This window comes from Pimephales promelas, chromosome 15, assembly GCF_988280905.1.
Source record: "Pimephales promelas chromosome 15, fPimPro1.hap1.1, whole genome shotgun sequence".
Classification (NCBI taxonomy): domain Eukaryota; kingdom Metazoa; phylum Chordata; class Actinopteri; order Cypriniformes; family Leuciscidae; genus Pimephales; species Pimephales promelas.
This window is the reverse complement of record NC_142783.1, coordinates 26,897,773-26,922,469: the sequence shown is the minus strand read 5'-3', so window position 1 is coordinate 26,922,469 and position 24,697 is coordinate 26,897,773. Positions and strand designations below refer to the sequence as shown.

Genomic DNA, 24,697 nt, shown 5'->3' with positions numbered 1-24,697 from the left:
AATTCAATGTAGTATGCACTGCAGGCTGATAGGAGTGTATACTACAACAACACCAAGTCCACGCGCCTGCGTACAACCTTCACTGTCAAGCAGACTTTTGCGTTTTTACCCTTTAAACGGGAACGCGGCGGTCGAGCGTTTTTAAGATTTCCACTCTGGAGGGTGGTTTCACTTTTTTGCGTTTTTATGCCTCAAAAACGTCGTCGCCGTGTTAACGAAAGGCACATCTGATAAAATATTTTTACGTTTTCACCCGCGAGTGTTCTCGTGTAAACAGGGCCTTAATGCTATGATACTGTTATTAGAGAATATTGTCACTGTACAATAATCCAAAAGTTTGGTTGGACCAAACATTAACTGTCAGTAATTATAACTGTTAGGGTTATTAATCAATTAATAAACAATAAATTCATTGTATTCAACTCCTTTACCACTTTGAGAACCACTGCTTTATAGAAATAATAAGAACTGCTTGCATGCAACGTCTTTACGAATATAGACCATCTTTTATGAAGTGATTCATCATTTGGCTTTCTATGTGGCACCTGTATTATTGTGGTGGTCATTGGTACTTTTTGATATAGGTAAAGTCTATATCAATTTAAAAATATACATTGTAAATTATACAGGCATCCTGTAAAACTGGAAGCATTCACAGTAATTTTTTTACAGTGCATTTCGGTCAATCAAAGCCGCCAGGTTTTTCTTTTCTCCTAAATTTAACGAAATTTAATGAAATTTTCTTTAAATTCTATTTAGAAAGTGGAATCAGTCAGTCAGGCCTACTAACACAGATTCCATTCAGAAACAACAATACCTGTTGCCACTGTACACCAGCCACATGCCCTGCTTTCTGTGCATGTCCGCACCAGTGTTCAGCAAAAGACCACATGGTTTTATCCTGTTTCACTGATGTTTTGGAACTAGCAATGCTTTGAAGAGCTGCACTGTCATTTTTTTTCTTATACATCTATGACGCAGGCCATATTACAAACTATAATAACACGTATTTATTTTGCGTGGCAGCTCTGAGCAGACAATTGTCAGTATCCAAATGTCAGTATCGCATTGTAATTATGAAAGCAAATCTTCTGGGGGAATAATTATAAGCATCCCTGTACACTGTGTTTTTTTTTTTTTTTTCAGCGCCAAAAAAAAGCTTGTAAACAAACCGCAAAGCACCACGAGAGGTCGAGCAGTTTGAGTGCATCGCCATTCACCTGTACTGCTGAGGTAAATCAAGCATGGGGCATTTCAAAGACTAATTGCCAGGTACATCTCAGCAGAAAGAAGTGTTTATGGGTAATCATCAGCAGGTGGGGTGCTTAATATGGTGGATGGGTGGCCAAAAAAAAACCCCACTCCGTTTTACCAAGCCATGGAAAATGACCCGAATAAAAGCAATACGCTCTGAGCAAAACCTGGAAACCTTGCAGCTAAATGATTCCCTTGTTTTCCCTTTGACTATTGGACATTTTGAAGGCACGTGAAACTGATCTATCATTTTAATAATAAAATTATTTTGTGATCTAACTTTTGATTTGTCCAAATTTCAGTACGACACCATTCAATACACTATGAATACAATAAGGCGTGTTTTTTGTGATGAATGTCTACGCCTAGCATTTTCTTATTCGTTTAAAGGTTGAACTCCAACGAGAATGATCGCATACCTTTTTAAACCTTCATCAAATGGGCACAATTCTCATTTTCTGCAAATAGTGTTGCTTACAGGCGTGACCTGATGTAGCTCCACCCCTAATCAACCAGATTACTGCTTGAGTCAATTTGAACAGTGCATTATTTGATCCAGGTTCAGAAATAGTCTATTGACATTAGTATTAAGTGCATTAACATGATCAGACATTAACCATACAGTAAGTACAGTATCATGTCCTCCTTCAAGACAAATTTCATTCAGCTAGAGCGAGCAGAACCCTAATTAGTGATTATATACTTATTTTCACTAAATTATGTCAGCGTAATATCCTTGTTACCGTCCAAACAGCCTAAGGCTTTTCCTTACATGCTTATCGGAAGAAAGAGGCAAAGTGTATTGTTATGCCAGTGAGGGAATCCTATATTAGGATAATCCTAATTGATTTTCATTAAGTGCACTGCTGTAGAGCCCATGACTGGCCTACTTTTTCGACATTCGAATTAATCCCTTATCCCCGTTTTCATAGGAGGAAAAAAATCCTAAGGACTGTCTCAGTAGCGATTAATGTGTTCAGCAATTTGATCAAAAGAAAGAGGATGAACACTAATTGTCTATTGTTTTTATGATTATTCATTCTCTGTATCTCTCTCGTCCATTTTTGCTATTGAAGTGTTCACAACTCAGAATAATATGTCGTGGCATAATTTGAACGGCCTCTTGGTGCTTGATGATGCTCATGTGAACAGTACTTCTTTAGCAGACTCTAGTTATAAAAACGTGGCCACACATAATTCTAAAGGCCATTAGTGTTGTTTAACCAGCAAAAAAAAAAACTAATTAAAAATCATATATATCAACAGATCAGATTGAAAAAAAAAAGTTTTTTCTTTTCTTTTTTAAGCAAATTTTCTTGTTAAATAGCAAGAACGTGTATTTAGATGCATTAGCACACGAACTGACAATTTCATCAAGGCTAACACCATGATGCAACAACCCTTTCAATTGGACCTCTCCCTTCAGTATATATTTTTTTCCGGGGCCATTTCCAGCATTCTGACTCTTTTTTCTTCACAAAGTGGAAACATGGAAATAAAACAATAAAAACAAGCCCCCCCTGACAAACTGGACGAGTTCAGTGAAGTTGCAGGAGGACTGGAGTGGAGAGGAAGCAGATAGGATTGTTTGCTGAAAAGGCTGCCTCAGTTCAGTGCACTGGTGTCTGAAGACCTCTATTCATTCTGAAGGCCAGAGGGGCCGTGGCAGTCTGGGTAGGGTCCCGCAGGCACTGAGGCACGGGGCCAGGCCTGGTCCTCTCCGCACTGCCAACTCGCCTCAAACCCTGACCTAACGGCCAGACGCGACAGGAGGGAGCAGGAGAGCGAGAGCAATTTAGTCTCAGTGGCTACTCATTCATTCAAAAGCTTATCACAGGCAGGGCTCGCGATTGTGTAATTACGTGTTAAGTTTAAGACCTCGGCAGTGAATTTAAGGGGGGAAAAAACACAACAGAGAAATGAATAAACACATATGGTCACTACGGAATAAGCGACTGGTTAAAAGATTGGATTGTTTTTGAAGGTTGCACAAATGAATCGTCAAGTCTTCCTAAATTGTTTTGCGTGCCATGAGACGAACAGAAAAAGAGAATTTGGTTTTTGCGGTGGATATGGGGAGGGGAACGGATGGAGTATATAATAATATTGTAAAAGTGATGTCATTTGAAAATGACTTTTAAAGGGGTTTAACTGCTGTTTGTATTTGCGGACACAAACTGAGATTTATGATCTATAGATTTGTTTAATACCCATGCAGAAAGTGCAGCGGGACGGAGCATATGGTTTGGTATCCGATTTTTAATATACAAATGGCCAATTTAATAAAGATCTCTTTCTTTCTTTCAGTCCTACCGTCACTTTTTGCTGCTGTAGAAAGTGACCTTTCAACAGAACGTGTTTGCTTTAAGGCTTCGCTCCGTCCATGGCACCAAACAGCATTGATTGTTAGTGTTTACCAGGGACAGTTTTGGTAAACAGTAGGTATAATCGTGTGGAATTAAGCCGGTATATCTGATAGCACAGACTGGGCTTCATCAGTCCCATAAGAGTCCTAAACTTTAATCTCATGTCATTGCGCCCCAGGCACACTTAAAACACCTTAAATGTTCTACAGCCATTATTTTCCGTTGCAGCCTGTTCTTTTGTTTTCCCTCCTTATTTTTCAACGTGACGGTAATGGTTACATGACGTAACATAATTTCCATGTCCCAATACCGCATTCGATTCCCTGCTCCTACAGTCTTACAAATGAATCCAGCATGTCACATTGTCACATCGAGAGCCTCCCATTTTCGCAGAGTACCAGGGGTCTCTTAAACACTGCCCACTCTTAGTGCCACATCCTTTTTCCTGAAGACCTCCAAGACCCCTTCAAGCATAAGAGCTTTTAGCTAGCCCGCGCTAATGTGTAGAATAATAGCTACTCCCTGAATCTTGATGGCCCCTGGAAGCTGACTGAATTTGTGCACAACAGCATCTACAGTGCAGTAATATTCCCCTTTTTATATCTATTCTTGTGTGCTGCCACCCCTAATCTAGTCTTATTACATCTCTCTCCTTCTATTCTCTTTACCTCATATGGCCTTTCAATTTTAGCGTGATTAGTTAGGTGGAGGATATTATGCTCAGAGACGTGACCGAATATTATGGAACAAGACTAATACTTCAATTATGCTTTACAACTAGAGACAAAGAAACAAATATTTCTGTCATATCAGCACATATGTAATAGTTGTTAACATACTGTAATACAAAATGTGCTGCAGAGCAGATACACTTTACTCAAGGACTTTTGTTTGTGCGTTAACATTCATTTGAGAGCAGCTTCTCCAGTGGGGTCTCACATAGGGTTCAGGTAGCGGGTCATAGATCAGCATGAAAGGGCAACGTCAGTGTCCACACAGCATTAGATCCTGTTTATCTGTTGGCAGTCTATCCCACTGATCCTCTTTTTACCACTAGCCCCCAGGACATCTGTAATCCACAGAAGTGACATATGAAGCCGAGTTGATTTCTTTCTCTCTTTTTTTTTTTTTTTTTTGCCTTGTTTGTTGATATTGCATCTGAATTGCTAATTTATTTGGGCCATCAACTTTGGTCCTTTGAATAAATGTATGTTCTAACTGCGGGATGGATTAAAGTTACACAAACCCTCTCTCAGTCAGTTATGCAAACCGCAGCAGCTTACTATGAATAACTGATAGCCTACATCTTTAGCCAAAATTTATCCTGGGCAAAACACATTAAATAAAATAGAAATCCACCTCTGTGTCAGCTGTGTTTCTACTCACTACTCACAAAAGTGCCATGTTGCCAAAAAAAAAAAAAAAAGAAAGTTAGTTTAAGATTCTCATAAAATAGTGTTTCCACTGCACTTATGTGTATAATACAATTGAAATATATCTCCTTAAAAAACAAATAATAAAGTCATGTGGAGCTAGACTCATTTCTATATTTTTAAAAAAGCAGTGACCTATAGGCTACTTGGTGGCCTATAATTAGCCCACATTCATAATAATAGCCCCTATGTAATAATAATTACCTAAACAAATAGAGTCTCAAATCTCACTCGGTTTTACATTACTGGGATAATTCGAACTCTATTAGGCCTACTAGACAGACGCGGGGGGGGGGGGCGAAATGAGGGGGAGGGAGGGGGGCGTATTCAGGAAGTCAAAACAAAACGTATTGTTTTTACATATATCAGTGTTTTTATGAGTTTTATCAGAGTTTTTAAGCAACGTATCATAAGAGTGCGTTAAATGTGAACCCTTGCGAACAGAAATCGCCATTAGGTAAGGTTGTCACCATAGCAACAGATATTCGATCGGTGTCAGTTTCGAGGTGTAGGCTGCTACATCAACAAACCCACGTATTTACCGTTCATCTTGTTATTTATTTATTTATTTATTTATTCGTGTATTTATTTATTTATTTATTTTGTCTATTTATTTATTTATTTAATAGCAATTATATTACAATAATCGAGTAGGTCGATCTTTAAGATGGTTATCTGCGCTAGGGGCGCCAAAAGACCGTTCGGAATGTGCCAGACAAACTTCAACCGAACCGACTGAGATGACTGAAATGGATTTAAAGATGTCACTCTACTGAAAGTCGTTAAATAATTCGCACAGTGGACAGAGTCTGTACAAACAGAGAAGTAGGCTAACTAGCTATTGCTGCCTAACTGCAGCTGTTCTGGAGAATAAATACTGAAACTCTCAGACGCAGAAAGCAAATAAAGTTCCAGTAGACTAGCCTATCGGAATTCAACTCGTGTTCCCTCACAAATACATAATAATATGCGCTAATAATCTAAATTCTAAATCTAAAATTATTGATATATGTCGAATATCTTTAAATCCTTATTTTCTCGTCGACTTTATGGGCTGAGTGGAAAAAAGGACTGTGGGAGAGCAGGTGAGCACTTGTCTTTTCAAATAGACGCGCCGTCGATAAACCGGTGTAATCATTTTGTTGAGATAAAGTTTCGTTTATTTTTTGTAGTCTATTTGTTAAAGTATTCTTCTAACAGTTAAAAGCAACAATTGTCCGGACTTGGCTAAGGCATTGACAACTGAATTGTCGCGTAAAATGTAATCAATCCGTTTCCGCACGTCATCTAGCTAATATATATTAGCCTATGATATTCGATATGATATTTAAGTGATAGCCGTTATCCCTCACGAAATACAGGCGAGTCTAAGACATTAAGTGACTGAGTGTCCAGCAGAAAGGTGACAGAGAGATCAGAGGTGGCGGTGTTAATAAACAGGTTTCCTCTACACCTAAGAGGCGTTTTCCTTCTCCAAACACTATTGCTTTAATGTTGTCATGTATTTTTCCACTAAGCTCGCACTCCGAGCGTGCCTTTGGGGAAAGATGCTAACAAAATAAGTTGGAACACCTGTTTTGGAAAAGAAATTCATTGCAGCAAAAATCCTGCCTTCCCAGTCGTTTATTCACTCACAATAACATTTGCTTGCGACATGGAAACAGGACTGAACAACACGCCTTTCCTTTTGTCCTCGTTTAAGGAAAAGAAAGGGGCTTGTTGCTGTGAAAGTGAATCCTATTCTAAACTTGAAGAAACGTGTTTTTTATTTAGTTAGTTATGAATAATAATAAAAAAACACTTCATCTAGTCAATGATTGTACGTGTTGAAGGAGGAACACTGTCGGGGGGGAAAACACTCACCATCAGGTAAAAATCTCGAGGGATGCATGTTATTAAAAATATAAGATTGTAACCACGTTTATATAAAATCATTTGTAGATAATAATCGAAAATAATAATAATGTTAAATATTATAATGAATGTAATAATAATAACAGAAGTTAAAAAGTTTGTTTTGAATGCATTTGCAGATTGGCTTTTCTAATCCAAATTCATAAAAGAATTTTGATCAACAGAGTTACAGTAAATAATCCCATTAATAGGTCAAATAGCTGCGCTGCTGTCATTTGCTTTGACAGCACAAACATGCTTTGGAATGAATGAGACCACTGAAATTTGCTTCTTTTTTTTTTTTCTTAAAGAATACCAAATCACATTGACTGATTGATTTAGCTATTTTACATGTAGGTAAATATACTAGTACAATTTTTTTATTAATTTTTTGGTATCAATAAAGATATTTTAATCATTACTCACGAAACAGGGTCACTCACATCACATTTCGTTCAAATGAGCTGCTATAAGAACACAAGAGGCAGTGGCTTTAAAGCACAAAAAGGGGAAAAACTTTCACATGTATCGCGGAAAATGAGTAATATGCTACGTTCTGAATACACTTTTTAATTTCAACAATGAGCAGGAACAGCGACAACAGAAAAGTAGGTTAAGGCTTTGAGAAATCTGCTTACATGCTGAAGCACCTGATAGGATGGTGAGAAATCAACATTTGATTGGCTAATGGCTCTCTAAATAATGTGTCCAAATAATCCTGTTTTTTCCCTTTCCACAACGCGGAACTTTATTTTAGCGTGGTGGTTCAAATTTATGAGCAAGACAGATATAAATGCAAGTTAATTGATAATGTACTACACATGTGCTGCACATTTATGTGCACTTTATCTGTGCATAAATCAAACCTAAAGAACCGTCGCAGGAAAGACAACACTATTCTATTCTGTTCTATTCTATTCATATAGAATAGAATATCCATTTGGTTGTGTTTTAAACTTTACCGACTGATCATAAAAGCACGCATGATGGATATGTGGCTCATTTTACAATCAGAACCTCCCGTGCGTTTTTTGGGGATAATCTTACGGATTCCTCTATGCAAGAAAGAGACTATTCAACCGTATTCAAATAACAGTTAATAAGAACACGTCAAAGCTTCAGCATATTCCTTCATCTGTTGACTGTGGAGGCTAGGAGGAGGGATCTAAAGAGCAAGGTCTTAAGTAGAAGAAGCCCATAGCTCAAAGACAACCTTGGCAAGCAAAACTATTTTCACGAACCCAGGCACGCACGAGGTCGAGGCAGCGGTCACTTCTCGGGGCCTGCATACTACATTTCATGAATGTTGTGAGTTTTGTCCTATTTTTAAACATGGTGATGAAATTCGCATTTATGAATTACATGATGATATAATATAAATATGAATCATTCGACAAATTAACTGTATTTACTTTTCTGGATAAAAAGTAAGTTGCGTTGCAAGTGCACTTAGTGCGCATTGGTGCGATTTATATTTCAAATGCATCATGCTGAGCGTGCATCTACACTGAAGGAAACAAATATACATTTCAGTCAGCAAAAACAACTTTTGTTCATTTTGTAAATAAATAATTTTAACAAAATCCACAAAGAGAACATATTGTTTAAAAAGTGCATATCCTTACAGATATCCCACAAAGGTTCCCGTATCATTCGTTTTTGCTTGAGCGGAGTCTTCAACTTCACTTGTTTTGTATTCCTCTAAATCCAGCGGACTGCTCTTATTGGTAGGTGCGAGCGTTACATCACTATGATTATGACGCGCCGTCTTCCTGCTTCCTTCAGCCGCGTCTTAAAGTGAATCTTGTTGGTTCGAGCGCGCGCTCTCAGCCTCCTCCTGGCCGCGTGCGCTGAGACACACAGTTTTCATGCAGAGAGAGGAGCGGCGCACAAGAGCTCTTTCTCTATCTCACTCTCTTCGCTCTCGCTTGTCCCGAGAAATTACAATATTCATCACGGGGCGAACAACCCTCTGTATTCTCTGTTACACTATCGTGAAGAAGCTCAATTCGCTCTCATCTTCAGAGTAAGTAACCTTGTCATTTGCGCTCGCGCTGAGTTTTGTTCTACTACTGATGCGCTGTATCGCTGTATCCTTCACGCTCTTCGGTTTCTATTTTTTTTTTTTACTTTATCATAAATTTGCATCATTTTGGAAGGGTTGCATCCCTATGTTTTCCGTAAAGTAAGTATAAATACGCTCTTGTAATATTGCTACTTTGGAGAGGCGACGCGAAACATTTGCCTTCAGCCTGAACTTGCCGTTTCTTCTTCGCAATAGGACAGTCTATCTCTTCTGAGGTTTATGTAGTTTTAACATTTTGCGTATATTCCTTATTTCCATTTATTTTTTTCTCAGTCGTATGTTGTTTTTATGCCAATAACAAATTTCCTTGTGTTTTACATAGATGCGCTATAGCTGAATTAACGTTATTTCGTAAGTTAAAGGTTTCAGATAGAAAAAGGGGTTTCCTGACAGCGGTGTCATGTGAGAATCTTTTAAGTTTCACAAAAGCTATTATTTTCAAGTTGTTTAGAAAGCCTCGTTATACTGCTTTAAAGAGCCGAGAGACAACAGTGAACTGAAGAACCTATAGGCTAATGTAGCCTAATATCAAGAACTTTTTTTTTCAAAAATCTCCAAATAGCCAAACTGACAACTTTAAAAAATGTTCTTGATAAGAAGTTGGCTTTTTGCTGAAACTATAAGGTTTTAAAAAAGAACACTTGACTAACCTTTATTTTTAAGAGCGTAAGGTTATACGGAGCCTCTGACTTTTACTGGCACTCCAGCTTGACGCGTTACTTCATCATCATCATCGTTTTCTGACGTGAAAGCAATGATACAACACAGCTTAGAGTTTAGGAGAGAACGTAGGCCTATATATAACTGTAAAGTCTGTTTTAGGTGTTTAGTGTCAAAATGAACTATTTATAGGCTAAATATTTAGGTGTGAGGTACATACTCTGTTCCTATAAGGCAGAATTTTCAATCAGGACTCTGTGGAGATATAAAACATTAATTATAAACTTATCTCAAACTATGTTTTACAATATATAATGTTAGTTAATGTTTCTGCTAAAACGTTATTTTACAGTGTTACTTATCAAGTCTAGCCTTTTTAGGTGTCTCTGGGTTTGCTGAGAGAATGAGTGGGGGGTCCTTGGGTCTTAATGGTTCAAAACTGCGATTTCCAAAAAACTTACACAAATGTTTTGATTAACACAGCAACTGCGTTTTCCGAATCGTGTGTTCACATAAATTTGTAATTGAATTAGTTGTATTTTCTTTCTATCGCAACTTGTGTGGCTTTAAGTTGAACAGCTTTAAATATTTGGAGAGGTGCCCATAGGACGCAGTGGCCGTATGAGGTGAAATACATCTAAAACGAACAGATTTTGTTGCCTTGTTGTCTTGACTTGTCAGATGTCTGTATTTAGTGACAGCAAATGCGGTGTATCCGCTCTATTTTGTATCTTAAATGTAATCTTCTGACTATGTTAATCGGTGCGTCTTGAAGAACAATTAATTAAAGTTAGACATCTTATATGGTGCATGGCACACAGCATTAGGTATTTATTCTAAATATTTGCAAACGAGTTGTCAAAAGGCCGTATTATATTATTAGAGTTATTATTTTCTTTAGGGTAAAATTTTAGACGAAGTTGTCGCGTTATTGATGATCTGTTAAACAAACTGTGCACTTTAGTCATGCTCAGTGCGACTGAGAGATGAAATTGTCTATTTACAATGCGTTAATGAGCAAAGCAACATATTTGCTTTTTTCATTATGTAAGAAGAACTCAAACTTTTTATCATCTGATTTGAGCGACATGAATAATTTTGGCGATCTTAAATAACCGTCAACAAACTTGTAAAACGTGCAATTAGCCTTTATTACACTGCATTATCCACAAAAAGTGTTTGCTTTAAATTCATTTGGTCATCAACAAACCAATTGTTTTGGAAACCCAGAATTGAATTAATGTGGTGTATTATACTTGTTGTATTAGGATTTTTTTCTTTCAATTAGATGGGGGATATAAGTGCCTGCTAATCTCCAAAAGATAATATTAATCTCCAAAAGATAATATTAAGTGTCTGTAACTGTTTTACTGACAAAACTTACCAAAGTGAATAAAGCCTGCAACTTTGCTATATGTATGTGCGCACAATAGTGGCAGGACATGTCTGGCTAAACACAGCAGTAGGCTATGTTTTTTTTTTTAATTGTTCCTGGCAGATTTACACATTTTTTTTATTTTATTTTTTGAGAGAGAGAGAGATTATTAAAACTTTGTAACTGACCCTAATTATATATTATTTGCCGTTAACCTCTTTTGTCCATTTTTATTGAATATATTGTACCAACTTCAAGCATTGCATTGTGTGTTGTTCTTTAAGGCTATTTCAAATTGCATTTAGGATTGGGTACAAGAAACTTAGAGACATATAAAGAAAATTATTCATCAGTCCTTTCTTTTTGGCTAGGTTCCCAGGGTTCTCGAGCTGTGCCCAGCTGACAGGCTTTCAAAAATGGCACAATAACTGTTCCAGTGATGCCTGACCATGACAGCACATCCCTCTTAAGCAGACAAACCAAGAGACGAAGAGTTGACATAGGAGTGAAGAGGACTGTTGGGCAAACATCTGTGGTTTTTACCCGCACAAAAGCAACCTTTTTTAGTGCCATGAATCCCCACGGTTCCGATCAAGATGTTGAGTGTTCAGTGGTGCAGCACGCAGACGGCGAGAAGTCCAACGTGCTTCGCAAGCTGTTGAAGAGGGCGAACTCTTACGAAGACGCTATGATGCCCTTTCCGGGGGCAACAATCATCTCCCAGCTCCTGAAAAACAATTTGACCAAAAACGGAGGCAGTGAGCCTAATTTCCAGGGAAGTGGCCTCTCGAGCACCGGTTCAGAGATCCAGCAGGAGGATGCTTGCAGCAACTCCTCGCGGGGCAGCCCTCAGGAGTGCCTTTCACCATTCAACAGGCCCTCCATGACCCAATTTGAAATGGAGAGGCTAACAGATGAGCATCTTAGGGCCAAACGAGCCCGGGTGGAAAACATCATCCGTGGGATGAGCCATTCTCCAAGCGTCACGCTCCGTGCTGGTGATAACGAGCGTGAGGGGGCAGCCCAGCCCCCGAGTCCCCGTGAGAACTACCGGGAAAACAAGCGCAAGCAGAAACTGCCACAGCAGCAGCAGCAGAGTTTCCAGCAACTCGTCTCTGCCCGCAAAGAGCAGAAACACGAGGAGCGCCGGCAACTGAAGCTACAGCTGGAGGACATGCAGAAGCAGCTCCGGCAACTGCAAGAGAAGTTCTACCAGATTTACGACAGCACTGACTCTGAGAATGATGAAGATGGAAACATCTCTGAAGACAGCATGCGTTCTGATGGCATGGACAATCGTGCCCACGACTCGGTCCCAGATCGCTCCGACAACGAGATGTCTGACCTGGACCCGGGGCACTTCTTGGATCGAGCACGCGCACTTATTCGGGAGCAGAACATGATGGCGGAGGGGGACAAACCCAAGCGTGATGGGTCACGAGGAAAGAGCCAGGGACCAACCTCCATGCACGCAGAAGGCAAACAGCTAGCAGAGACGCTAAAACAAGAGCTCAATACGGCAATGTCCCAAGTTGTGGACACCGTGGTGAAGGTCTTTGCCAAGCCTCCACGCCCAGTTCCTCAGGTTTTCCCACCCCTGCAGATGCCCCCTGATCGTTTCGCAGTCAATGGAGAAAACCCAAACTTCCATACTGCCAACCAGCGCTTGCAATGTTTCGGTGATGTCATCATTCCTAACCCCCTGGACACTTTTGCTAGCATGCAGGTGCACAACTCGAATGACCAAACGGAGGCCCTGCCTTTGGTAGTGAGAAAGAACTCTTCAGATCAGACTGGGTCTCTTCCCACACCCGGGAGTCACCACCACCATTCCCTGCACCCCTCACCATTATCTTCCGCAATGGGCTTTAGTCCTCCCTCTTTCCGCCATCCTTTCCCCCTTCCTCTAATGGGCTACCCTTTCCAGAGCCCCTTAGGTGGCCCAACAGGGCATTACCCAGGAAAGGATAGGTCTTCTCCCGAGTCTCTGGATTTGTCCAGAGAGACCACCAGCCTACGGACCAAGATGTCGTCCAACCACCTCAGCCACCATCGTTCCATGTCACCAACACACCCAGGGAATGAAGGCTTGTCCTTGTCCCTCATCAAGTCTGAGTGCGGAGACCTCCAGGACATGTCTGACATCTCCCCATATTCAGGAAGTACAATATCCTTTCAAAAAAGAGAAAAGCATATTTTGATTGTTGTATTTGTATTTGTTTATGTAATTGCGTGGCTTAAATAGCATATGAATGCCAGACAGAACCTTTATAAGACATAAACTTAATTTCAATAAATCTCCATTAATCGGCACATTCTAGACCAGTGTTCCTCTAGTAGTCTGAAGATTAAAAAGACCTCAGTGGATGGAGCCTTTTAAGTGTGCGCTATATGGAGAAGTGCTGAAAGGCCCCGCCGTGGCTAAGATACCTCCCATCTTCTCTGTTCTCACACTATCACAGGGAGACTCACAATAAAACCCCCTCTTTCATCACAGCGCATGCAAGACTTTGTACATAAATGCTCAAAGCAAATCATATTTCAAAGCCAGGAAGTAAAAGGACAAGTGGGATCCTTTGCTTAGAGGCCCTAGAAAGTTGTGTTAGAAGGATGGTAAAAGATCTCTGTCAGTGGAGGAGCACTTCATTTAGGAGGATTTGAGCTCATTTAGTGTCAAGTGAAAGCAACATGAGGAACAACGTCCCTACTGTTGAGCTTTGTCATTTTAAAAATTAATTTCATATAATATGTGTCATGAAACAACAAAGCCTATTTCTTATGAACACCTCCAGCTTGCTTTAGGTAAATGTACACTGATAGCTGTTGCCTGGCAGTAGGTCTTTTCTTTTTTATCCGGTGTGAACAGGTGTTAGCAGGTAGCTGCTTTTCTTTCACGCCTTTCCCTCTTTTTAACCTTTCGCCAAATGCCGACTAGGTCTTAGATAAGCTTTAAATTAAGAAAATCAAACACTACGTTTTTTGTTTTTTTTTAAATCAAACAGTAACTTTTGCCGTTTCAAATGAAATATTAATTCAATTACATATATTGTTTAATTAACTGGCTAAATAATTCATCCTAACGATGCAAAGAGAAACGGCATCCCAGGCAGGGGTGCACTCTTCAGCTCAGAGGGAGTCTATTATTTCTGTAAGTATACTTGCACACCTGCTCAGTTGGGACCTGAACAACAACATCTCAATATTTGCAAAATAGGGTGTTTAATCAAATATGAATTTCCATTCAAATTTGAGAAGAAACAAGCAGCCAATTATCTTCAGCCATGGGCAGCATGATCTTCCTTGTCACGTGCTCTCTTTGCATCTCAAGAAAAATAGCCTTGTTCAGTTTCCCCCATCATTTGCATATAGAGAGACCGAACAGCTCTGGCACAGGGCTGTTGTAAGAATGGGCTGGGGGTGGGGCTGGGGGTGGGTGGCAGGTGAAGCCAGTTTGCATGTCTAATATATTAGACGAGGACAGAGGTTCATGGTTGCGTTAGCTCCATGCTCAAGTGCTGATGCAGCTATTGCTCGCAGAATCAGGTTTCATCAATTAAAGCGAAGCGAAGAAAACGTGCACTATGAAGACATCGCTCAGATCACTTTTCAAACTCGGTTGCCAAAGTGGTTTAATAAAAGACCTTCTCGATTTCAAAATCACTCTGCTGGTGGAATGACAAAATTCGAGTCCTTTCTGATTTATACATTTATATGTCAAAAGAGTGTCGCAAAGCACTTCATCAAAGTACTATTTTTTTTTTTCAGCTGACAATCTGAAAACGCTTTCTAGTCTTTTATTCCTAAGCAAGAGCTAAAGTCTCAGCTGTAGTACATTTGTTGCTCTAATCTTTCATATTGCTGAACAGATGTCTAGCATTAATTTATGGATTTAGCATCCCTATGTTCTTTTTCCTTCCTTTCTCTCCTTACACCTGGCTGTTGGATCACATTTCACTAGTTATTGTCTCCCTTACATGCAACATGCTTAATACAAAACCAGACCTAAAAAAGCCCGATGATGCAGTGCATCTATGGTGGCGTTGTTTATGTAGTGTCTCATTTGGCTATAAACCACAGCTGCCCCATTTTTCTCCTCCCCTGAAATACTTCATATTCATGTTTGCATTATGTCCTTCATTCATGTTGACTATGGCCCGGCTTGTCTTACACTGAGTGGGCCAGTGTTTACTCGATCTATTTTGTCATTTCGCATATTTGCGTATCCTAGGAACGGCTGTATTTTTCTTGGAAGCCAGGTCTACTTGTAGGAAATGTGCGTTCGGTGAGTCAAGCCCCGTCGAGTCATCCTCAACACATTGTTCCCAAGATCTGCGGCTGTTTGTTTTGTTTAAATGTGGATGTCTTGAATGTTAATGGCACTGAGTAATGATATACCTGGGATTTATGAATGTTGTTAACAGAGCAGCGACAGAGCAGTAAGAACCGATATGATGGTCGCTCAGTAAATACTGCAAATGATTCAGTGCTCAACTTCCTCACCGCTGTTAATGTGCGATGCCCATTAGATTAAAGAGCTTCTCAATGCGATTAAACTCTTGAACAAAAAAATCCATGAAGGTGTTTACCAGCCCTCGATTTCACGACTCGGCCTATTATTCGCTCCATTTCATGAAGATGCACTTTTGGGAAGCGGCCTCGCTGCCTGGGCTTTTCCCTTCTCTAGGTTTTTAAATGAGCCTTTAGGTCCTTGGAAAATTTGACTTGTTGTGAAAAAGACAGCTTAACTCTCTCTCTCTCCCTCCCTCGCTGTCATTCACTGCTGTTATTTGCTGTATGCATTATGACAGATGGTAGGAAAGAGAGTAAAGCTCTTTTGGTCTTCCCTATCAGCCTAATGGAGGTCACCTAGGGTTCTCCTCCTCTCTTGGCAGAAGGAACACACCAATCTACATACACACTATTATTAGAGAGGCTCAACATTGCAAATAGCAGACAGTCCATTGTTTTTAGTTTCTTGCATGTAGATGCACTTACTTTTGCTTTTGTAAGTTGCAGCATTTATTGTCGCGACTGTTCCAGCGCTTAGTGTTTTACATAACAGACACAGTGAGATACTGTATTCAGTGCGAGCTGCCATGACGGTGCCATGCTTTATAGTGAAGGGGGGGGGAGAGAGTGGTGAGCCTCTTAATTGACCTTGTGGGGGCCCATTGATTTAGCCCCGCATGCATCTTCATTTTTGATAAATTATAAAGCCGTTAATTTGCAGAGGAAATGGCTGGGCCAGTCTGGAGCGCAGATGTGGCTAAAGCCGGCCTAACTGGCAGAGCGGGGGCCGTGCCAGGAGGCTCAGGGTGGAGGGTTGGGGGTTGGGGCTAATTGTAATGGGTAGATGGCTCTGGTTAGCCACGGTCTCTCCTGGGACCCCCCTCAGCTGCCCTCTGTTTACCAATCTAGAGGGCAGTGCCACCTCCAGATAAATAGCGTTTTTATTGGGATAAGCAGACGTTTATTGACTTGCAATGCTACATTGACTGGAACTCTGTAGGTGTTAATATGCAGTCGTCAGAAAACTGAAATAATTAAGGAGGGTTTGCTACAGTGTAATTATTGGTCTTGTGGTAAATATGAAATATACAAGGGAAGCTGATTTTATTGAGGAACTTGCATTATATTTATCTATTGTTTTAATTTATTCAATATTATGCTCATCTTAAATGGGATTTATTGTCTTTATTTGATGACTACACTTTAAAATATTTTCCCTAACCTTCAAATTTCAAATCCAAGAGGGGCTTTCTCCGAACCATCTGAAGAAGGCCAAGCTGATGTTCTTCTACACACGCTACCCCAGCTCCAACATGCTGAAGATGTTCTTCTCAGACGTGAAGGTGAGCTCGCCGTCGACCGTTAACTATGTCGTGTGAAGTAGCACTGTCCCATTAGTCCAGATGGGTCCCAAACAGACGGCCAGCTCCCCCTACCCCTCCACCCCCCAATTAAAATAACTGGCCTTAATCTCCTAGAAGAGAACAACACGGCATAGCACAAGTCCCACTTTCCCTTTTACTCACTTACGCTTTCATTTAAAAAAAAAAAACTGATCATGAGAGTACCTTTTTTTTTGTAAACTTCTTTTATTCTGTCGCGTCACTGCTGGTTAGCGAGCACAAACAACTATTCTCTGTCTCTGTTAACTTGTCGGACGATAATTTCCTAGAGTTCCCATTCCCAACTGATCTGTGGAAGTGGGAGGCAGAGGGTGATAAGAGCTGAGAAAATTAGAGGTTCGGCAGAAATGAACAAGCGAAAGCGGGAGGGGATGGAGAGGAGGAGGGAGACAACAAACAAAATGGAGCACAACAACACAAACAAAACAATGGCACCAATTGTCTTTTATTTACAACTTAATTTGTTGTTGATGCGTCATACAGGGAGCATACGGAGGAGAAATAATGTGACAGATTCAGGCCACATTATTTAAATGAGGAGAGCAGGGTCCTCTCACTCCCAGCTGCCCCTGTGCTGGGTCCAGGGTGACCACCTCATCCTCACACACATGCTTCTGTTGCATCCATCTAAATCTGCCAGCAGCTTAATACTCATGAGTACGCACTGCCATTCATCGCTCGCTGTTAGCGCTTATGCTTCAGTAGGAAATCATATCGTTTAATGTCTCGAAAATACTTTGAAGGTAATATTCAGAGAAAGCAGATTTGTTTTGTTTTTTTAGGTTTTTTTTTGTTCTGATTTCAGTGAAAACACCCTTGAAACTTCTCCTAATTGTACCTCAATTTTAAGACACAAAAGAGAAAGTTTATCAAAACCTTAAATTAAAGACGGCCCAATTACAATTCCCCTTCAGACGAGGCTGTGAAAATCTGTACACATTAAATTAACATTTTCCAAAACAAGGTCAGTGTCCTGGGAGAGATGGTTTTCAGGGCTGCTTAAGCTGAAGGGAACAATGGGTGGCATGTGTTTGTTGGATCAACTAGTATGTATGTAAGGGAATTAAGCATAAATTACTGACTAATTACGGCTGTATAAGCCTATGAAAGTTACAGGAATTAGTGATTAAAGACGTTTAGGCATCATAATGATGGGATCTAAATAGGAAATAATGACTGTGGGAAATAGGTTGATTTGACAACTGTTTTACCTAAATTGTCTGTAATCGGATAATTAAAAAAAAAAACATTCTGCCTTTGTAGTAGAGCAACTATTTAATCACTTTGTCGAACAAAAATTTAGAATGAACATTTAGAATTTTTTTTTTTTAATAAAATACAAATGAATGGCTGAAATGATAATGGTGACTTAAAATGCAATCAAAATGTTTAAGACGAATCAATTAAAATGCCCTGAAAAAGTAAATAGTAATAATGATAATAATATTTTTTTATTATTATTAAAGCAATTCTACATGTACAGTCAAGGCTAAATGTAAATGTATTATGGTTAAAGGTGTGAGTCAAAGAGATTTGAATGATATCATACTTTAACCATGATGGTGGTGATGATGATTATAGATTATAGCTCAGTCAGGAAGAGGAAGCTGCTTTTTTACGGAGAGTGCGCACCACTTGTGACTTCACGGAGTGAGCCAGTAGTCATAAAGAGATGAATGCAGCCTTCCTTCACATGAAATCAACAGGAAACTGTGACAATCCAGTGATTGGAGTTCTTATGTAACGGATAATACCTTTGTACCTCCTCAGTATCTCTTTTTCGCAGTTGTTCCTTGAACTGTGATCATATTTGTCACTCAAAGTATTATAAAACACAGGGTCATTATCCTAATGTGATGTACTGCCAAACTACCATGTTCATCCTTTACACCTCTCTCGCCTCCTGTGCAGTATTTCTTCCCATTTTAATATACATCAACCTCATATGGCATATATTCACATCACTTTGCGCATGGAGAGGTGGTCCACTGGCTTAGTTACCGTAGACTTTGAGGGCTAAATGAGAAGGGGTCAAAGGTTAAGAGGAGTATTAGCAGGACGATGGTGTGACACTGATTATGAGCAGTCAAAGCAAGTATGAGCGGGGGTCGTGTCACCCTGTAAGGGTTGAGGCGTATACGTTTCAGCAGGACAGCTCCAGTAAGGTCAACCGTAGGTCAGGGAAATTATTTTAGCTGCTCAGGCTTTGTCACTCGGCTGCCTGACTGCCTTTAAACACACAGCATACCATGTACCATTAACAGCTGAATATCAAGTAACCTACTGGGGCACTTAGCTTACTTCCCTCTATAGAGCTCGACTTTTCCCAGATTCACAATCTAAGTGCATGCTGTGTGTGTGTGGTGAGGGGGGGAGTCTTAAAATGCACAGACCCCCGTATAAGTAGCGTCCCCACCAAGCATGTGTGAAAGCCTGTATTGTCCATGTTTAACAGAGGAAACGTGCGGAGTGACAGGTCAAGTCTTCCCCCGGTGTCTTGGAAAGAGCGGATCTCTGTCACCAGAGGAATAATCTTTCACAGTCCCGTGAGCAAGAGTGTGTGAAATGTTCTCGCTCCCGTACGTACACCCTTGTTCTCTGAGTCAACTGCTGCCCGGACACATTACAGGCGTCAGACTGATTTGTTTTATGAATCTTTTGAGCGTGCTCATTGGATATATAAGGTTTTTTTTTTTTTGTGGGGGTAGAGAATAACAGGATGAGGTGTCCCATGGGAAGCATTGCATTTTGTGTTCTTAGAACAGCACTGGAAATGATGTCCAGAATAATAGATTTTATGAAACTAGTGTGTTTGTGTGTGTGTGGATTTTGCACTTATACGCAGAAGTATCTTGCTGATTTAAGAGTGGACTAATTGCAACTAAAAAATATTTTAAAATATTGTCTTGTAAAGTTACTTTTAACCAATTTAAAATAATGTATTAAATAATTATTTATAATAAATAAAATAAATATTTATATTTGAATATATATATATATATATATATATATATTATACAACATAAAATATATTAAAAACATCAAGACAATGACCTATTTGTCTATAGAAACAACAACAATATTTCTTTAATTATAATATATTAAATCCAAACAAAATTACTGAAAATATAATAACACCTCTGTATATATTTGCACAGGAAATTGAAACATGTCAATAGACTTAAGTTTAAATTAAGTTCTTAATTTAGTTCTTAAAATCAGTCCAGTTCTTAAATGACTTCAATAGACTTAATTTAAGAACTGGACTCAGAATCTCAAAACTTTGTGTGTGAATACCAACACATCTCACTTTCAGACCCCCAAAATCCCCCCAAAAGAAAAATGACTGCGTTTGCAGGTGTTTTTATTTATTTATTTATTTTTCATTCCACGATATGTCATTTAATGTTTTGTTCGGTGCATGTGGTGGCTAAGAGCTGAGAGAGCTAGACTGGTTATTTTCGTTTGACAAGCAGATGACATGATCCTTAATTGCTGAGTTGTCACGTTCCAGCAACGTGGCTCCATTGTCCCCCGAATCTCTGGTATTTCTATTGGGCAACAATGCTTTTTAAATCTCCCTTTATACAGCGCTGCCAAACGATGTCATGCGGACTTACTTTTCTGCGCTCTCCATTATGTCATCCACTAGCCATTCTAGAAAAAAAATTCCCCCCTCTCTCGCCTTTTATCCGACTCTTCTGCAAGCCCCACTCATATGAGACAATGTCTTATGACAATAGAAGAGCCTAATCTCCATGTCAAAGCAATTTTCATTCCCCAGTGAGCAGTCTGCTATCATTTTGTAATGTTTTGTTTCTTATTCTAAAAGAATTAAGGGGGTGGTGGGGGGGCCGGAGTAAGTCGTCACGGGGGCCGGGGTTCTTATCTCAGTGTCTGGAAATTTGGACAGTGCATTTCGCTCCGCAGATAAAGTGGGGGGAAAAAAGAAGGCCCTCGAGTTCAGTAGATCCTAATAGGTTTAACGTCTATTGAAACGGGGCTAAGCGAGAGATCAGATAGCCTTGCTTCTTTGGTTGTTCTTTTTTTCGCCTCTTTCTTTCTTTTCAAACCCCTGATCTCGCTGGCTGTTAGGCTGAATGAAGGCAGAGGCGACACACAGGCCAAATGTATAATTCCTGGATAGGTTAAGTACATGTTTGAACTTCTGCAGACTGATGCCTCGGGTTGACGACTTAATCATTTTCTGCTGAATTATGGGAGAAGAACCCTGGCGGTGGCGCAGTAATTATGCTCTCGGCTGGCCTTTTGGGGAAACCTATCAGCCTGTCCTGGCTTCTGACTCTTTCTCCGACTTGGAGTCCCCGCTATGAATTCTCATTCACATCATTATCTTAAATTTGCAAGCATGGAGACAAGTTTCTACACGGTAATTACATCTACCCTCGGAAAACACGGCTGCCCTCCCTCCCCCCTCTTTGTTCCTTGTCCTTCCTCTTTTTTCTCCTCATGCTCGATCTCTCTCTCTCTCTCTCTCTCTCCTCAGCTGTCATCTAAACAGAGGCCTGCATGTTCTCATGGCCACAGATAGATAAGTGCTCGCTGTTGATTTTTGATTAATGCTCTTTGAGGGTATGGAAGGGGAGGCAAAGGCAATGAAGGCTTGATGAACACCTGTAATGACAAAAGGCAGGAGGCTGCGTGTCAGAGCAGCCAACAGAAAGCCCGTTGGATTTATAGCTTTTAACTTGGCTACATTCAACTCAGCTGTCCTGTACATTCACACTCTTGGCAGACACAGCACACACACACACACATCAACATACACACGTAGTTGCACACACAGAAAGTACCAAAGGCTGTCGCACAGGTCATTTGCTAAGGTCATGGGGCAAGTACACAGGGCAAACGGAGCACTGTGTTTTTACTGATCTAGAATCAGGCACTCCAAATATAGCCAGCTTTGAGTTACTCAGCTATTAATGCAGAACTTTTTTATTTCATTTTGATTTCTTAACTCAGTATCATTCACTTCACTCGGTTTTTAGTGTGAGGGAAAGACCTGGGGCATGTCAGAATTAACTTCGCTACGTGATATGTAAATTTGCCGTCACTGCATTACAGGCTATTGACACAATTATAATTTCATCTACTCAACCCTGAATTGTTTGCATTTGCGCACAACAGCAAATATCCCAACCGACCGTGTAAGCCTTGTTGGGAAAAAAAAAAAAAACACCCCACTGACCAATCTTTCTCAGCTACGGGTTTGTTTGCTTACCCATCATCCTCAAGGACAATGTGAAGTAAACACGTTTGTAGAAACAAATGTCTTATCTGTTGTTCTGACATTTAAGGGTCTCACTGGCTAACCAGATTAGAGGTTAGTCACACCCGTCCATGTTGATTTTTTTAGTTTTCAGTAAACACAGACTAAAGAACCTTCTTGGAAGTTTTTCAGAAAAAACATTAATAATAAACTTTTTTTGTGATAATTTACATGTAGAAAACCACATAATATCACCGATTACAAAAAATTATTTAAAAAAAAAAACCCAACTTATCTACTTATGGGCACAAAGGCACTCTCTAAATTTGAAAATGGATTTCTCTGTGCTGGACCGATCTTACAAAAGTAACAAATCTTACAAAAAGTGTTTCTCTTTTTTCCCCTCTCTCTCTCTCATAGTTCAACCGCTGCATCACATCACAGCTGATCAAGTGGTTCAGTAACTTCCGTGAGTTTTACTACATCCAGATGGAGAAATTTGCTCGGCAGTCCATCAACGACGGCGTGACAGGGGTAGAAGAGCTGAGCGTGAGCCGGGACTGCGAGCTTTTCCGCGCTCTCAACATGCACTACAACAAGGCCAACGACTTTGAGGTGAGCCTTCGTCCGTTCCGTTTGTTTCACACTACTAAGCAACTGCATTCACCTTATCAGGCCACAGTGTATTACGAGGTGAGATTCAAGCAGTGATGCGTAAGGTATTACTTTGAATCCTTTCCGTTAATGTTGGCGCAGTTCAGAGCTTTAAAATTAATACAGCTAAATGATCTCTTTATATGATTAGACAATGAATGGCAAGCTGTTCATCCCGTAAGCCACCCCCTCCCCCCCTCCCCTCACTGTACTCCTGGGGGTAAAGTGAACAAGACTTTTTCTCTTTTTTTGGGAGCTGAAACACAGTCATGCATCTGTCTGTTTGATGAGGCAAACAGGGAGCGATGCTTCAGGCCCAAGTGTCCTTGTCAAATGCAATTTGCAGAGCTCACATTTACCGCTCAGCTCACTATCAATATCTGCCCAGTGGGACTCTGGTCATTCAAACACTATCCTTACAACATCATCATTTAGCTGACTATTAGCAAAAAATCGTCCCCTCTCTTTCATTTAGATCAGGTCAAAGACAAGGTTTATTGTGATCGCAGGTACAGAGAACCTGGCGCACCACACCTTCCGTGACCAGGAAGATATTTAGGGACGTGATCCCTATTTTCATATATAAATGCAAGATTTGCATGGCTGTGGAAGAAAGTGCAGGGCACCATGAATAAGACTGTTGTTGGTGGAGAAGTCGAACCGAGGGAGAGATTGTTTTGCATATCAAGAGCCACAAAGGCTGCACAGGTGTACAAGCAGGACCGCCTGAAAGACTTTCCCAAATGCTAATTTTCCATGCAAGGAAAACTCGATCTTTGATGCAAATTTCAGCGCCCTAGTCTGTTCCTTTTTTTCTACCGGACCGGCTCACGGCATGTCCTGTCTAGCGTGCGGCGGCGTCCCACGGCAAGTCCGTGCCGCAGAGAGAGGTCGCACAACCTTTGGCGGTGCAAAGGGACACTTCATGCGGTGGCTTTTTTGTACTAAATTTTCTCTTCTCCACCTGTCAGACTGCGAGGCATGAAACTGGAACCCTCGCCGATTCAGCAAGTTGCTCTTTCTGCCAAATTTAGCATCATCAAAGTACCACCTTGCTAGCTCCTCCTGAATGAATATACCCTCTGTTGTGCTGATCGTTTGATGTTAATCTAGTCTGTCAATGTGCACCAGTAATGTGCTTCCTCCTCCTTTGAGACTTTCTTTTTTGTAGTTGGGCCCTGTCATTTCTCTCTCCCTCTCTTTCATTGCACTTCCTTTTCGCTGCCTTGTGTCTTTCATCCTCTTCGAATGTACTCACCCCTCACTTTCCCATTACAAACTTTTTAATGACATAATTGTCACATTCCTCATGGTGGATTGAGCAAAGGCCGTAATTAAAGGAGCTTCATTAATTGCCTTCAATGCACTTGTGTTGTTCTCACCAAGCTTGCTGTTTTCTTTCAAGTTGTTTATCCTTCATTCGGCTCCTCCTCCATCGTGCTGTCTCGATACGCCATCATTTTTCTCCTAATTACTGCCCCGTTTGTCTTAGCTGGACAATGGCACAAATGAACACAATCAAGGACATTTGCATAGACACAACTTATGATGTCCGGACCCTGAAAGCCCCCCCCCCCCCCAACCAAAAAAAAAAAAGAGAGGGAGAATCTCCCTTTCTCGTCTTCTATCCAAAACAGAGCCGCCAGCAATGTGGCAAGTGTTATCTCTTAGCTGAAGGGGTTTCTCTATGTACAAACCAGATATGATCATGCCTAACAGGCCTGCTTAACTGTTGTCTGGAAACATCATTTGTTTATTCTGCATAGGCTAATGGACATATTAGAATATTTTTTTTAAAGGGGTTGTTCAGTTAAACATGAAATTGTCATTTTTT

At 40.3% G+C, this 24,697-nt stretch overlaps 1 protein-coding gene across 6 annotated transcripts in view; it reads left to right on the top strand.

The window, feature by feature from the left end:
- prox1a (prospero homeobox 1a) overlaps nucleotides 1–24,697 on the top strand; it is a 57,114-nt gene that overhangs the window by 14,074 nt on the left and 18,343 nt on the right. The window contains exons 1-4 of one of the 6 annotated variants that reach the window (XM_089120450.1): nucleotides 6,120–6,138; nucleotides 11,439–13,236; nucleotides 16,814–16,919; nucleotides 22,630–22,824. In XM_089120450.1, the coding sequence (XP_088976576.1) occupies nucleotides 11,507–13,236; nucleotides 16,814–16,919; nucleotides 22,630–22,824 (2,031 nt within the window). In that variant the 5' untranslated portion in view covers nucleotides 6,120–6,138; nucleotides 11,439–11,506. Of the gene's footprint in view, nucleotides 1–6,119; nucleotides 6,139–6,826; nucleotides 6,923–7,718; nucleotides 8,255–8,748; nucleotides 8,973–9,026; nucleotides 9,132–11,438; nucleotides 13,237–16,813; nucleotides 16,920–22,629; nucleotides 22,825–24,697 lie in introns of those variants that run through there. The other 5 variants (XM_089120449.1, XM_089120445.1, XM_089120444.1 and 2 more) reach the window with 5 other exon arrangements.